Source organism: Notolepis coatsorum, assembly GCF_963971535.1.
Source record: "Notolepis coatsorum genome assembly, chromosome: 8".
NCBI lineage: Eukaryota > Metazoa > Chordata > Actinopteri > Aulopiformes > Paralepididae > Notolepis > Notolepis coatsorum.
In genome coordinates, this window is record NC_140172.1 from 148909773 (window position 1) to 148924442 (window position 14670).

At 39.8% G+C, this 14670-nt stretch overlaps 1 protein-coding gene across 1 annotated transcript in view; it reads right to left on the reverse strand.

Annotated features, from left to right (window-relative positions):
- dnah12 (dynein, axonemal, heavy chain 12) overlaps positions 1–14670 on the reverse strand; it is an 80096-nt gene that overhangs the window by 63561 nt on the left and 1865 nt on the right. The window contains exons 4-14 of the mRNA XM_084319864.1: positions 13329–13485; positions 11535–11626; positions 9914–10092; positions 8528–8663; positions 6859–6984; positions 6632–6766; positions 4892–5085; positions 4541–4784; positions 3488–3673; positions 1577–1777; positions 831–1025 (exon numbers count right to left, since the gene is read on the reverse strand). Of these exons, the coding sequence (XP_084175990.1) occupies positions 831–1025; positions 1577–1777; positions 3488–3673; positions 4541–4784; positions 4892–5085; positions 6632–6766; positions 6859–6984; positions 8528–8663; positions 9914–10092; positions 11535–11626; positions 13329–13485 (1845 nt within the window). The remainder of the gene's footprint in view (positions 1–830; positions 1026–1576; positions 1778–3487; positions 3674–4540; positions 4785–4891; positions 5086–6631; positions 6767–6858; positions 6985–8527; positions 8664–9913; positions 10093–11534; positions 11627–13328; positions 13486–14670) is intronic.

Below are 14670 nucleotides of genomic sequence, written 5' to 3' on the forward strand. Positions count from 1 at the left end.
TATATATATATATATATATATATATATATATATATATATATATATGGTATATACAGCGTTATTGTACACGCTATCATACAGAGCTATGGGTTATATTCAGGTGTACAAGCAAGTATATAGATGGGTTATATGCAGGTATATCCAGAATGGGTGTATATATATGCAGTAAATATAAAGATATACATGTAAATATGCAGTATACAGCACTGTTGTACATGCCATCATACAGAGTAGAGGGGTAGACAGTAAAAGCAGTAGGTAACAGAGGTAGGCAATTTTGTTCTCTGTTTATATACTGTATTGTAGTGGGCACTTACATGGACACTTACATGGACTGAACATAATTCACCTACACTGTCAATTTAAGGACACTGGGGATTGCGGGTAGGTGGGTCGGCCATATTAACTGTATGTTGTTTTTTTCATACATAGCACAAGTCCCCTCCGGTACTTGAGGTAACAGCAGTCGCATCTTTTCACCTGCGCAGCTCGATCTCTCAGTGGCGAGGAGTAACGCGTGGGAGGCTCACGCTGCGAAAGCAATGTGGAGCGCTGGGCTCGAACAGGCAAGCCCAGCGTCTCCGCATTCGTGGTGAGCGCCTTGCCCACTACGCCACGTAGCCGCCAACTGTATGTTTGGTTTGTTGTGGTTGTCACACTATGCAAATAAAATGATACACACTGATGTGTGGTCAAAGAAACCTACGCCCTCTCATCGTGTTTTCCGCAACTCCTATAGTATATGTGTTTTTGTTTTTTTGAGAATCATTTCCAAAGCTAATGGGACAACGGTCATGTGATCAACGGAGGAGCTCCTGATTTTGGCTAACCTTGGGGTCTTTGACGCAGTGCCCGGAGACCTCCTTCCAGTGCTTGTCGACGGTCTGGAAAAGACGCCCCTCCTCGGGCATCTGCTGCATGATGTCGGCGGAGGAGAAGATGGGCTCCAGGTAGAGCCACTGCGCCTGCACCTTCAGCCACTCGTCAATGGTCTCCTGGATACGGATCAAACGCTCCTCCCAGAGCTGACGGACACCGAGAGTAGGAGGCAGAGGACGGTGCTGCGGTCAGACGAGCGCTACCGGAGTCTCATGGCCCGGCACAGAGAGACTCAAAAAGGAGCTTCTATCCCCCAGGCCATCAGGACGCTCAATGACTCTATGCAACACTAACACTTTAAACATTCACCTTAACGTTAACTCTAGACACTTTAAACACTACACCATATTTGATCTATTCATTACAAAAAGATTTGCACTACATCCATACCTCATTTTTGCATTTAGCATTTATTTTAAATTCTTTTGCATTTTTGTACCTCGTTGTCTGCATTTTTACTTCATTGTACTTTAGGTTGTACTTTAGTTTGTATATTGTCATTGCTAATACAGAACCAAGCATTTCACTGTAAGGTACATGTACTTTATACGTGACAAATAAAACAAAACCTGAACTTGAAACTTGAACAAGCGGTTAAAAACACAGAGCACGAGCGCAGTTCAAATACCCTCCCACCTGTGCCAGGTCTGCGTATTCTTGAGGTTTAAAAAAACAAAAATAATAACCCAAAGCCCACCTTGACCTCAGACTCGAAGGGCCTGATGAAGGGCGAGCCCCTCATGGTCTGGGTCTTGACGATCTGGTCGTCCAGCACCGTCTGAACCTCGTCCACCGCTGTGAGTATGGACACCCCGGTCTCCCTGTAGGGGCTGTGGTGGAAGCAGACACTGTCCCACATCTCCACCATGGTCTGCATGGCCTTCTCCAGAGAGAACTCCTGCACACACACACACACAAGGGAGGTATTGTGCAACATCCATTACCTGCTGTATTCTCTATATATATACCTACTGTATTCTCTCTATATATATATATACCTACTGTATTCTCCCTCTATATATACCTACTGTATTCTCTCTCTATATACCTACTGTATTCTCTCTAGTAATCTCTATATATATACCTACTGTATTCTCTCTCTATATATATATACCTACTGTATTCTTTCTATATATACCTAATGTATTCTCTCTATATATACCTACTGTATTCTCTCTAGTAATCTCTCTATATATATACCTACTGTATTCTCTCTATATATATACCTACTGTATTCTCTCTATATATACCTACTGTATTCTCTCTATATATACCTACTGTATTCTCTCTATATATACCTACTGTATTCTCTCTATATATACCTACTGTATTCTCTCTATATATACCTACTGTATTCTTTCTATATATACCTACTGTATTCTCTCTATATATACCTACTGTATTCTCTCTCTATATATATATACCTACTGTATTCTCTCTATATGTACCTACTGTATTCTCTCTATATATACCTACTGTATTCTCTATATATATATACCTACTGTATGCTCTATATATATACCTACTGTATTCTCTCTATATATACCTACTGTATTCTCTATATATATACCTACTGTATGCTCTATATATATACCTACTGTATTCTCTCTATATATACCTACTGTATTCTCTCTAGTATTCTCTATATATACCTACTGTATTCTCTCTATATATACCTACTGTATTATCTCTATATATACCTACTGTATTCTCTATATATATACCTACTGTATTCTCTCTATATATACCTACTGTATTCTCTATATATATACCTACTGTATTCTCTATATATATACCAACTGTATTCTCTATATATATACCTACTGTATTCTCTATATATATATACCTACTGTATTCTCTCTATATATATACCTACTGTATTCTCTCTATATATACCTACTGTATTCTCTCTAGTATTCTCTATATATACCTACTGTATTCTCTATATATATACCAACTGTATTCTCTATATATATACCTACTGTATTCTCTCTATATATATACCTACTGTATTCTCTCTATATATACCTACTGTATTCTCTCTATATATACCTACTGTATTCTCTCTAGTATTCTCTATATATATACCTACTGTATTCTCTCTATATATACCTACTGTATTCTCTCTATATATACCTACTGTATTCTCTATATATATACCTACTGTATGCTCTATATATATACCTACTGTATTCTCTCTATATATACCTACTGTATTCTCTCTAGTATTCTCTATATATACCTACTGTATTCTCTATATATATACCAACTGTATTCTCTATATATATACCTACTGTATTCTCTCTATATATATACCTACTGTATTCTCTCTATATATACCTACTGTATTCTCTCTATATATACCTACTGTATTCTCTCTAGTATTCTCTATATATATACCTACTGTATTCTCTATATATATACCTACTGTATTCTCTCTCTATATATACCTACTGTATTCTCTACATATATACCTACTGACTGTATTCTCTATATACTGTATTCTCTCTATATATACCTACTGTATTATCTCTATATATAACCACTGTATTCTATATTATATATACCTACTGTATTCTCTCTATATAAGCGGTGTTGGCGTCCTCACCTTACTAGCAGCAGTGCTGATGGTCTCAAACTGCTCCAGGTAAAGAGCCAGGTCCTGTTTGAGGACTTTGCGCAGCGTGGTGCCGGAGTCTGGAGTGAGGTCATACTCCACGATGTTCGACATCTGGTACCAGTGGCGAGCTCTGATACCTGGGTTACACAGGATGGACACTGTGGGGATGTGCTCCTGTGGACAACAAACACAGTCAGCGTGATGATGATGATGATGATGATAATAATAATAATAATAATAATAATAATAATAATAATAATAATAATAATAATAATAATAATAATAATAATTATTATTATTATAATAATAATAATAATAATAATAATAATAATAATAATAATAATAATAATAATAATAATAATAATAATAATAATAATAATAATAATAATAATAATAATAATAATAATAATAAACTTTAATTGTATAATAATAATAATAATAATAATAATAATAATAATAATAATAATAATAATAATAATAATAATAATAATAACAATAACAATAACAATAATAATAATAATAATAATAATAATAATAATAATAATAATAATAATAATAATAATAATAATAATAATAATAATAATAATAATAATAATAATAATAATAATAATAATAATAATAATAATAATAATAATAATAATAATGCATTTTATTTAAAGGCACCTTTCTGAGCACTCAAGGCCGCCGTACAGGGTTAAAAACAAATACAATTACACGCAGTAAAAACACAGTATTACAGAGTTATATAGTTACATAGGGGAGCAGTTATAATAAACCTTTCATATAAGAGTTGCAGCTCAAAGTGCTTCACAGCAGTGATGCAGACACAAAATAAACAATAGGCATAAAATGTATATCAAGACCTCCCAGAAAAGATTTAATACATTTACATTATTAAAATCTATACAAACAAAAAAAGATCTATAAAAAGACTATTGGCAGGTTTCAGAAAAAATAAAAGCGATGCATAAAGTGCAGACAAGATAGAATGAGTATGATTGCTTCTTCAACATCAACATCGGTTGTGAAAGCCTATAATACCTTGAACTCCTTGACCTGCTCCATCACCCCGGAGCACAGCAGTGTGCTGGGGCTCTCCCGCTCGCTGGGCTCCTCCGCCCCAGGTCTCCTCCTGGACGCCGTGGCCATCTTCTCCCTCTCCTGCTCGGCCTTCTTCTGCTTCTGCTGGAAGAACTTGAGCATCTTGTAGATCTCCCTAAAGTACTCGTCCACCTCCACCTCCATGCTCTCCCCGTTCAGGTCCAGGAAGGAGCCGTCCATCCACCTGCACACAGGGGGGGGGGATACAGGGGGGGGGGGTCAGCACAGGATTTCAAATCACGTGAAGCACCGTACTAAAAATGCAACGCATTAATTATGTAATAATCAGACCTCTTCTCAGTGCGCTGCCACTTCAGCACCAGTCCGAAGAGCTTCTGGTAAGGTTCGATGCCGTCCTTGATAACCTCGACCTGCGGGTAACACGTCTGGTCCCAATGGTAGAGAGCCTCCTCCTTATTGATGAAGACAATGGCCTCCTCAGCATCCTGGAGCCTCTTCTGCACCGTCCTGACGTCTGTTACGTACTGGCCGACACAAAGACATGGTGATAAGTAGGGGATGGGCGTGAGCAATCGATCAATTATTATTTACTTTTTTTTTACATATTTGTTTCACATGTATGTGTAAGATTATAACTGTTTGTTGGTTCCATTAAACATAATACGTGAATGAACAAAAAATAAAGAAAAAAGAATAAAAAAGAAAATATTCAACATTTGTTTTAGTTTTTTCCTCCATGAGTAAAAAAATTTAAGAAAATCTAACCCTAACTAACCTTACTGTCATGCACTTGTCCTAATAAACTAACCTACACTGTAGCATGCAACACTTTGATGAATATTGTTACTCAGCTGATAGAGTTGTACCCTTCCTGATGACCTGTCGTACAGAACTTGTAAGTCGCTTTGGATAAAAGCGTCAGCTAAATGACTAAATGACTAAATGTAAATGTAATACACGATCACTCGAGTATAGCATGCGATCAATCTATCTAGATTCTTCTTAAAAATTCCCATCCCTAGTAATAAGACATCTGAGACATAAGACAAGACATAAGAGCAGTGATACAATTAATTATATTCTAAACTCAAGTTAATCAGAAGTGCTTTGGGCAATCTGTTCCTCAGAACTTTTATAATAAAACACAAGATACTTGTGCCCTAATGATAAGGATAAACGCTCAATGAAGAAACCCCATCCCCTTGCCACACACCTATGCTACTCGGTTTATTCTGAGAGGATGGTGGTGACCCAAAACCTAGGAGGACCATGCATTGCTTTTATTTTAATTTTATTTATACTAGAGAGAATACAGTAGGTATATATATAGAGAATACAGTAGGTATATATAGAGAATACTATGTGAAAAATGAAATGTTTAATCGCTACTTAAAGGGGAACTATTTTACTATTTCTTTCACTATTTGGGGCAATTTTACACAATTCCTGTGAGTCTATGGAACACCTCTGTAAGGTTTATTTATTTTTTTATTCATTGTTTTGTATTTCTAATCAAGTACTCAAAAACAGCATTTTTCTACCTCAAGATCTTAAGCCGTTTTGAGGCTGTGCTCCAACCACTGTGTGGCCTGGTGGCCAACTGCCACATCAACTGCCACATTATTATGCAGCTGAGAAATCTCTGACATCACAGATATGCACATTTTCAGATGACTCAGTTCAGTGAGGATGAATATTGTGAGAGGAGAATTGGAAGAATGCGCCAATATGAGAATTAGAGACATAGATCCTATTAATATAAGTCCACATAGCTAGGAAACAATGCTAAACACTGAAAAAGGCCATTTATAAGATAGTTCCCCTTTAACAGGCTTAGAGTCCCAAACGTAGCCATAGAAGGCACAACATTGTATGTATAATGCAGGTGTCTGTTCCTAGTTCCTACCATACTGGCAGAAGAGGCACGACATGTCATGACAATTGCAATTTTCTGAATCCGCTGCCAACCCTTTCATATCTAAGAGTGGTTCGGATTTGTCCCGATTCCAGCGACACTGACCGGACATGTTTGTAGAAAGAACGCTGTCCATTATTATTATGTGACAATACCTGGTGCATCATGTCCAGCTCAGAGCATTCTGCAAACTCCTCCATCCTCCGCCCCAGTTTCTCCAGCTCCATCCTCAGCCTCTCCTGCCGGCTCAGCAGCTCCTCCTCCCCCCTCCTCTTAGCCTTCTCCATCACCTGCAGAGAGAGAGGCACGTCGTTTAGACACGGTCCTTCTTGGGGACAAACCCTCTGGATCCACTGCGGACGAGATGAGTGGCGTTACTTACCTCCGCGTTCAGTTCGAAGACGGGGAGGATGTTTCGTGGCCAGAGGAGGACGGTGGCATTGAGCTCCGTGTCTTCTGGCTTGAAGACGTGGACATCCAGCAGGTAGCTCAGTCTGCGGTGGGCTTCCTGTCACGACACAAGAGGGAGTGGTACCGTGTATAATGGTGTTGGTATTTACCACTGGAAGGTAACTAAGTATTTTGACTCTACTCCTCTACTCCACTACATTTCAAAGGAAATATTGTACTTTTTACTCCACTACATTTATCTGAAGCCATCGGTTACTAGTTACTTTGAAGAAAAAGATTTTTGCATAGAAAACATGGCAAAGATTTATGAGGATAATGGTTTTGTTTTTTTATCTGAAGCCTGCCGACTTCAAGAGGACGTAATCAGAGCAGCATAACTGGATCACATACCACTTTAACATAACATTTGATCAGAGCAGCATAACTGGACCACATACCACTTTAACATAACATTTGATCAGAGCAGCATAACTGGATCACATACCACTTTAACATAACATTCTATCAGAGCAGCATAACTGGACCACATACCACTTTAACATGACCTTTAATCAGAGCAGCATAACTGGACCACATACCACTTTAACATAACATTTGATCAGAGCAGCATAACTGGATCACATACCACTTTAACATAACATTTGATCAGAGCAGCATAACTGGACCACATACCACTTTAACATAACCTTTAATCAGAGCAGCATAACTGGACCACATACCACTTTAACATAACCTATAATCAGAGCAGCATAACTGGACCACATACCACTTTAACATAACCTTTAATCAGAGCAGCATAACTGGACCACATACCACTTTAACATAACCTTTAATCAGAGCAGCATAACTGGACCACATACCACTTTAACATGACCTTTAATTAGAGCAGCATAACTGGACCACATACCACTTTAACATGACCTTTAATCAGAGCAGCATCACTGGACCACATACCACTTTAACATGACCTTTAATCAGAGCAGCATCACTGGACCACATACCACTTTAACATGACCTTTAATCAGAGCAGCATCACTGGACCACATACCACTTTAACATGACCTTTAATCAGAGCAGCATCACTGGACCACATACCACTTTAACATAACCTTTAATCAGAGCAGCATAACTGGACCACATACCACTTTAACATAACCTTTAATCAGAGCAGCATAACTGGACCACATACCACTTTAACATGACCTTTAATCAGAGCAGCATCACTGGACCACATACCACTTTAACATGACCTTTAATCAGAGCAGCATAACTGGACCACATACCACTTTAACATGACCTTTAATCAGAGCAGCAGAACTGGACCACATACCACTTTAACATAACCTTTACATAACCTGGTTTGAGGTTTGAAGCACTGAATACACAAACGTCACGTAGAATGCATACCTTTACTTTAGATACTCAAGTACATTCAATAGCAAATACTTCTCTACTTTTACTTAAGTAGAATTTCGAATGGAGGACTACCGGGTAGGCCTACTCATTTATCTGGGTATTTCTACTTTTACTTAAGTAAAGGAACTGTGTGTACCTCTACCACCACTGGTACCTGATACCTCAGAACTCACATAAACATCCAGTGACATGTTGCAGGTGGAACCTGTTGCTAAGTTACCCACCGTTATCTTTTCATTTAGATCTGCGATGCCCTTCGTCTTAGTGTGATTGATGTAGTCAATCATCTCTTTCATGTCCTCAGCGCTCTCTGGGACCTTGATGGCTTTCTCTCTGATGGTCTCAAACTCCCGGCAGATCCTTTGAGAAGGTATTTAAAAGAAAAACAGAGTTGGATTGCACAGAGCACAAAGAATCTAAAGAAGAAGAAGTCTTTAATTGTCATGCAGATTAACACACACACACATGCGAGATGGGCGACCCACAGGAACACACACATGCACTGAGTCGCCGATGAAATGTCTCTCTGCACTTTTCCCATCCCATCATCCTTCCCCTCCAAGGGAAGCCGGGAGCAGACAAGGGTCCCCCCCCCCGGGGACCAATCCACGTGCTCCTGTCCGTCTTCGTCAGGGATGCGAGAGCGTTAGCGATCTGTTGTGCATGTTTTTCCATTGGGTTTATCTTATCGGGAGGGGAAACCCTTGAGAGCACGGGGAGAGAACATGCAAACTCCACACAGAAAGGCCCAGTTGCCCACCTGGGTAACTGGGAACGTGGCAACCTGGTCCCCAAGCGGGAATCGAACCCAGTCAAGTCAAGTCAAATCAAGAGTTTTATTTGTCACGGCATACAAGTATACAATGAAATGCGGGGGGTCTTGCCCACAACGATTGTGCATAATACAATAATAATATATAATAATATAATAAGAATCCAATAGAACGACATTGTGCAATAATACAAGTAATCAAAGTAGGGCATATCGGTATACATACATGATTTATTTACAGAGCATGGTAGGACATGCTAGGTCCTGTGGTAGTGCAATACACTGTTAGCTACGGATGAGGCACTGGGTCTTTATGTACACTGCTATACAATGCTATATTATACAATCTCAAGTTATACTATGCTATTCTTAAAGTGACCTTTCCTTTTGTAAAGTGACCATAAGTGTGAGCGTGTGCAGCATGAGTGTGTGTGTGTTCATGTTAAAGTGGCTGCTAGTGTGTGAGCGTGGACCTTATAGCTATGAGTGTTAACCACTACACCACCGCCACCACCACACCGGGGGGCTAAAGGACAGCATCTCTGTGAAGGAACACAACGCTGCTGTCGGGACAAAACCTCATAACTCCAAAAACCCAACTTTTCAGCAGATGAAAAAAACGAACACAGATTTGAGGGTGAATAGAGTTAGGAGGTTTAGACAGATGATCGGTTTAATGCTTTCCCATTGTTTAAACTTTGTAAAACCCACACACACATATGGAGGATGATCTACGGAGTTGATTTATATAATAAAAAAAAAATATTAAAAAAATTGAGTTATGAGGTTTTGTCCCGACAGCAGCGACAAGATGAAACAGGAAGGCGGTGTCACTCACTGCAGGTTGAGCTCACGGTGGTCTGTGATCAGCTTCTGCAGGAGGGTCTGAGCAAAGGTCTTGGCTTTCCTGGCCAGTCCCTGTTTCAGCTCCTCACAGTCCAGACAGACCATGGTGAAGTGGGCGAGGGCCGGCAGGCTGACGATCTCCCTCAGTAGAGTCTGGAACTCATCCACTTGCTGAAAGAAAACATTCGCATTCACATTCTTTAATTGTCACAGCTTTTTTTTTTTTTTTATATATACATACATTCAGAGAAACGTGAAATGCTCGTTTTTCCCCAGCTCCTCAACCATAGTAGATTTGTAGACAACAATATATACAACGATCTGTATTAGGGATGTCCGATATTATCGACCGACCGATATTATCGGCCGATATCGGCAGTAAAATGTGATATCGGAAAATATCGGTATCGGTTTAAAAACAAAAAAAAACAATAACAATATTTGTTATATATATATCCAGTGAAATTATTAGTTACCTGAAATTATTCCGTTTTTTGGACGGGGAAACCCTGCATATATCGGTATCGGTTGATATCGGTATCGGAAATTAAGAGTTGGACAATATCGGAATATCGGTATCTGTAAAAAAGCCAATATCGAGCATCCCTAATCTGTATACAAACTATACAATACAAGGTCAAAGAAAAAGTGGATAAATAAAATATATAGTGTACGTAGCAGCAGCAGAGTGTGTGTGTGTGTGTGTGTGTGTGTGTGTGTGTGTGTGTGTGTGTGTGTGTGTGTGTGTGTGTGTGTGTGTGTGTGTGTGTGTGTGTGTGTGTGTGTGTGTGTGTGTGTGTGTGCGTGTAATAAGTGTGCGTGTGTGGTGTGTAAGTCACTTAGTGCTTTTGTGTGTGTGCTCATGAGGTCTATCGGTCAGTAGTTCTGTTTGCCCGGTGGAAGTCGCTGTTCTCTTGGATGTGGACCTGACACTGCGGCAGCGGCACCATCTGCCAGACGGCATGAGCTCAAAACATGCCCACCGCACAGTCACATAAAACACTGAGGTAGGCTAATACAAGACGACGCATTGATATTAATTAGGGCTGACCCCTATTAATCGATCAGTCGACTAATTGGTCGAAAGGAGCCGTAGTCGACTGGCCAACCTCTTAGTCGAATATAATAAAAATAAATAAATAAAAAAAATATTATTATTATTATTTTTATTTTTTTATCATTCTTTCCAAAATAAAAGAGGCCTAGAAGCGTGGCTAACGCTAATGGCACGCATACCAGAGGCTAACTGCCTAAGAAAACAGGCACAGAGGCACTGAAAGAGGATTTCACCCATCTAATGAACACACTAGACTAGACAAATATCAAGATGTATCCATCAGTGGACCAATTGCATGCTTTTGCAGAGGACAAGAAGCCTTCAGTCGACTCCTTCAGACATTAAGCACCCCCCACAGCCCAAATGGAATGATAATTTTTTTTTAAATAAATAAATAAAACATTTAATTTTTTTTTTCTTTTTTTTTTTACTAATTTTTTGGCCAATCCTAGTCGACCATCCAAATCCTTAGTCGGGGAAAGCACTAATATTAATAGCAACACAACGCCGTGTCTACCTGTCTGTTACCTGTCTGTTACCTCAGCCAGTCTGTTACCTCAATGTACTCGTCGAAGGAGTGCTCCTCCCCCATGAACGTCTCCACTCGAGCCCGCGCCGCTCCATTGACCAGCCAGTCATAGTTGTCGACTGCAGAGACAATGCAGATTGTCAACATCAAACTGGATTATTCACGATGATCATGATGATGATGCTAGAGAAGAGCGAGATTAATCAATACCTGAAGTAAAGAAAATAATAATAATAATAATAATAATAATAATAATAATAATAATAATAATAATAATAACCTTACTTAAGGGCGTTTTCACACCTGTAGTTCGTTTGCTTTGTTCCGATTCAGGGAGACACAGGGACTATAATGATACAATGTTGCACTTGTCCCTTAGTTCGTTTGTGTTCACGCGGCTGTGTTAACAGCTGACCAAAACAAACGCACGCGCAAGCAAACTGTCACTCATTGGTCAGATTTTGGGGAGTCCCCCCCCCCCCCCCCCCCCTAACCCTGAATCTCCGCGTTACATTGAAATCGGGGAGGGGATAGCGGGGGGAGCAAATTAATGAATGTGGATGAGAGCCGTGATGTAAGTGGTTGCAGATACGGCTGTGGGGGTGCTAGAGACATGATCGAATAGACCTGTATGCGCCAGAATCTCCTGAACACGGCGCGAGCCATTCCTAATCGATCAGAACTAATTCGGCAGCGAAAAAGCCTGTTTTTAAGCAGAGCATCCCCCATGCACATGCGCAGATTGCCCACGGATTGTGATGCAACGCACACCCTCCCTGGACTGTTCCATCAGAGGGGGGAGCTTCGGTGGCCAGTGTCCTTTCAGCCGAACAGGATAATGAAACAATGATCCCACTAAATGACCAGACGCGTCTTATGGCGACATCTACAATTACCTCATTGAGTCTCCAGGTAGACTAATGTTTATATTTAGGTGCAGTGGTCTGTAGCCACTCACACTGGCCACCGAAGCTCCCCCCTCTGATGGAACAGTCCAGGGTGCGTGTGCGTTGCGTCATCATGCAGCGCGTATACAGTACGGCAAGTGAGTTGTGTCTGTTTGTTAAATCGATTGCATTCTCACAGCGTACGAGTCGCGTCGGGTTCGTTTGGAAGTGCGCCGAGACCACCCTCTCTAGGTGGTCTCGGCCCGCTTGTTTTGTTCCGCAACAGAATGTGATTGCTGTGTTCATATATGCCCAACTGAACCGAAATAGGGGGTAAACGCTCCAGGTTTCGGAACAACAGCTCCAAACGAGCTAGGTGTGAAAACGCCCTATTACTGTCTTCTATGAGCATTCTAAAAGCGATTCTTAAAAAGATACACTGTATTTTGTTTTGTTTTGTTTTGTTTTTTTGTTTTCTGTTTCTTTGCTTGCATGTAATTTTAGCCATCTTAATTGTTAGTTTCATTGTGTATTGTATGTTGAGTACTGACTTTTAATAATTCTGTTTTGCAATAATTGTTTTTGTATGTTTTTTTGTGTGGACCCCAGGAAGACTAGCTGGTTGCCATGGCACCAGCTAATGGGGATCCGTAATAAAATAAATAAATAAATTCTACTAGCATGCACTAAATCATTCCACTAAATAATCGGACTTGTCTATATTACTACGTACTATACTAATATGTCTCTACTACTATGCACTCAACACTGCAGCACCCAAGTTTCAACACCGTTTGATGAATTGTCATTGTGTTACTCAGCTGATAGAGTTGTACCCTTCCTTCCTGCTGACTTGTCGTACAGAACTTGTAAGTCGCTTTGGATAAAAGCGTTCGGCTAAATGACAAAATGTAATGATTATACAGTGCATCACCATAATTCTGAAAGTGTTCATCGGGCTCCTCTAGGTTCTTGCGCACGGCGGTTTTCACGACGGTCCGAGCGCGGATAAGGACATGATCTGCCAGTGTGGCATCGATGAAGGAGGAGCTGGTGGCTTCCGCCAGCCATGACTGGACCGTCTGCACGCCCTGTGGATCAACAATGGCCGTCAATCATTTCAACACTAGAAACATATTCAAACACGGTAGTTTCATGTCTTCGCTGTGATAGAAATGACCATTTTCTATTATCCAAGATAAGATAAGACATTCCTTTATCGATCCCCTTGGGGAAATTCAGGCGTCATAGCAGCACTGGGGGGGGGGGGCAGGTACAGGTATGGACAAGGTAGTAGTAGAAAGACATAAATATAGGCAATTAAATTATAGTAAAGATAAAAATAAGCAGTGTAAACAATATAATTAACTCTGAATATAAGAATATGAGCAAGTAAACAGTGTAATCAAAGGTGCAGATGAGGGTCTGTATGCCCTATATCAGTTATATTATACGTTACAATCAGGGGGCAAAGTTTCCACTAGGCACCGGCCCCTCACTTTTTAAAATCTTGTTTTTGCCCCTCTCACTTTTTACAGTCGGAATTTTTTTTTATTATAAATAATATAACATTAATTAATATGCAAGACTTTTTCTGCGATGTGTGCATTTGTGTGCAATGACATGTCGAGAGGAGTATGGCTAATGAAAAAAAGAATGGTTAAATGGAAATCATCGTGGGTACGATTTGAGCTTCACGCGTGCGCACATATTTCCCATCCCATAATAATTGTGCCCCCCCCCCCCCCCCCCCGTCCTTGGTTACAGTAAATATGGTCAATAACACTTAGAATCTGAATATATACTATGAGTAAGTAACGTAAACAGTATACACAGGTGCAGTATACATAAGGTACCCTAACTGGCATGATTTACGTCATACGTTATACGTTGTAGTCCGTGCAGGTTAGGTGGTAAGTAGGGATGCTCGATATTGGCTTTTTTACCGATACCGATATACCGATATTGTCCAACTCTTAATTTCCGATACCGATGTCAACCGATATATGCAGGGTCCCCCCCCCCCCCCCCCCAAATTTAATAATTTCAGGTAATTAACATTACATATCTCTTGTTGTGGAATTAACACAACATTATGCATACGTTTGACAATAAATAAAATCAGAATTTGTTCTTACTTGCTTGCCTGGGTAAATAAAGGTTATAGAAATGTAAAAAAATATATATATATATATATATATTTTTTTTTAAACCGATACCGATATTTTCCGATATCACATTTTAATGCCGATATCGGCCGATAATATCAGACATCC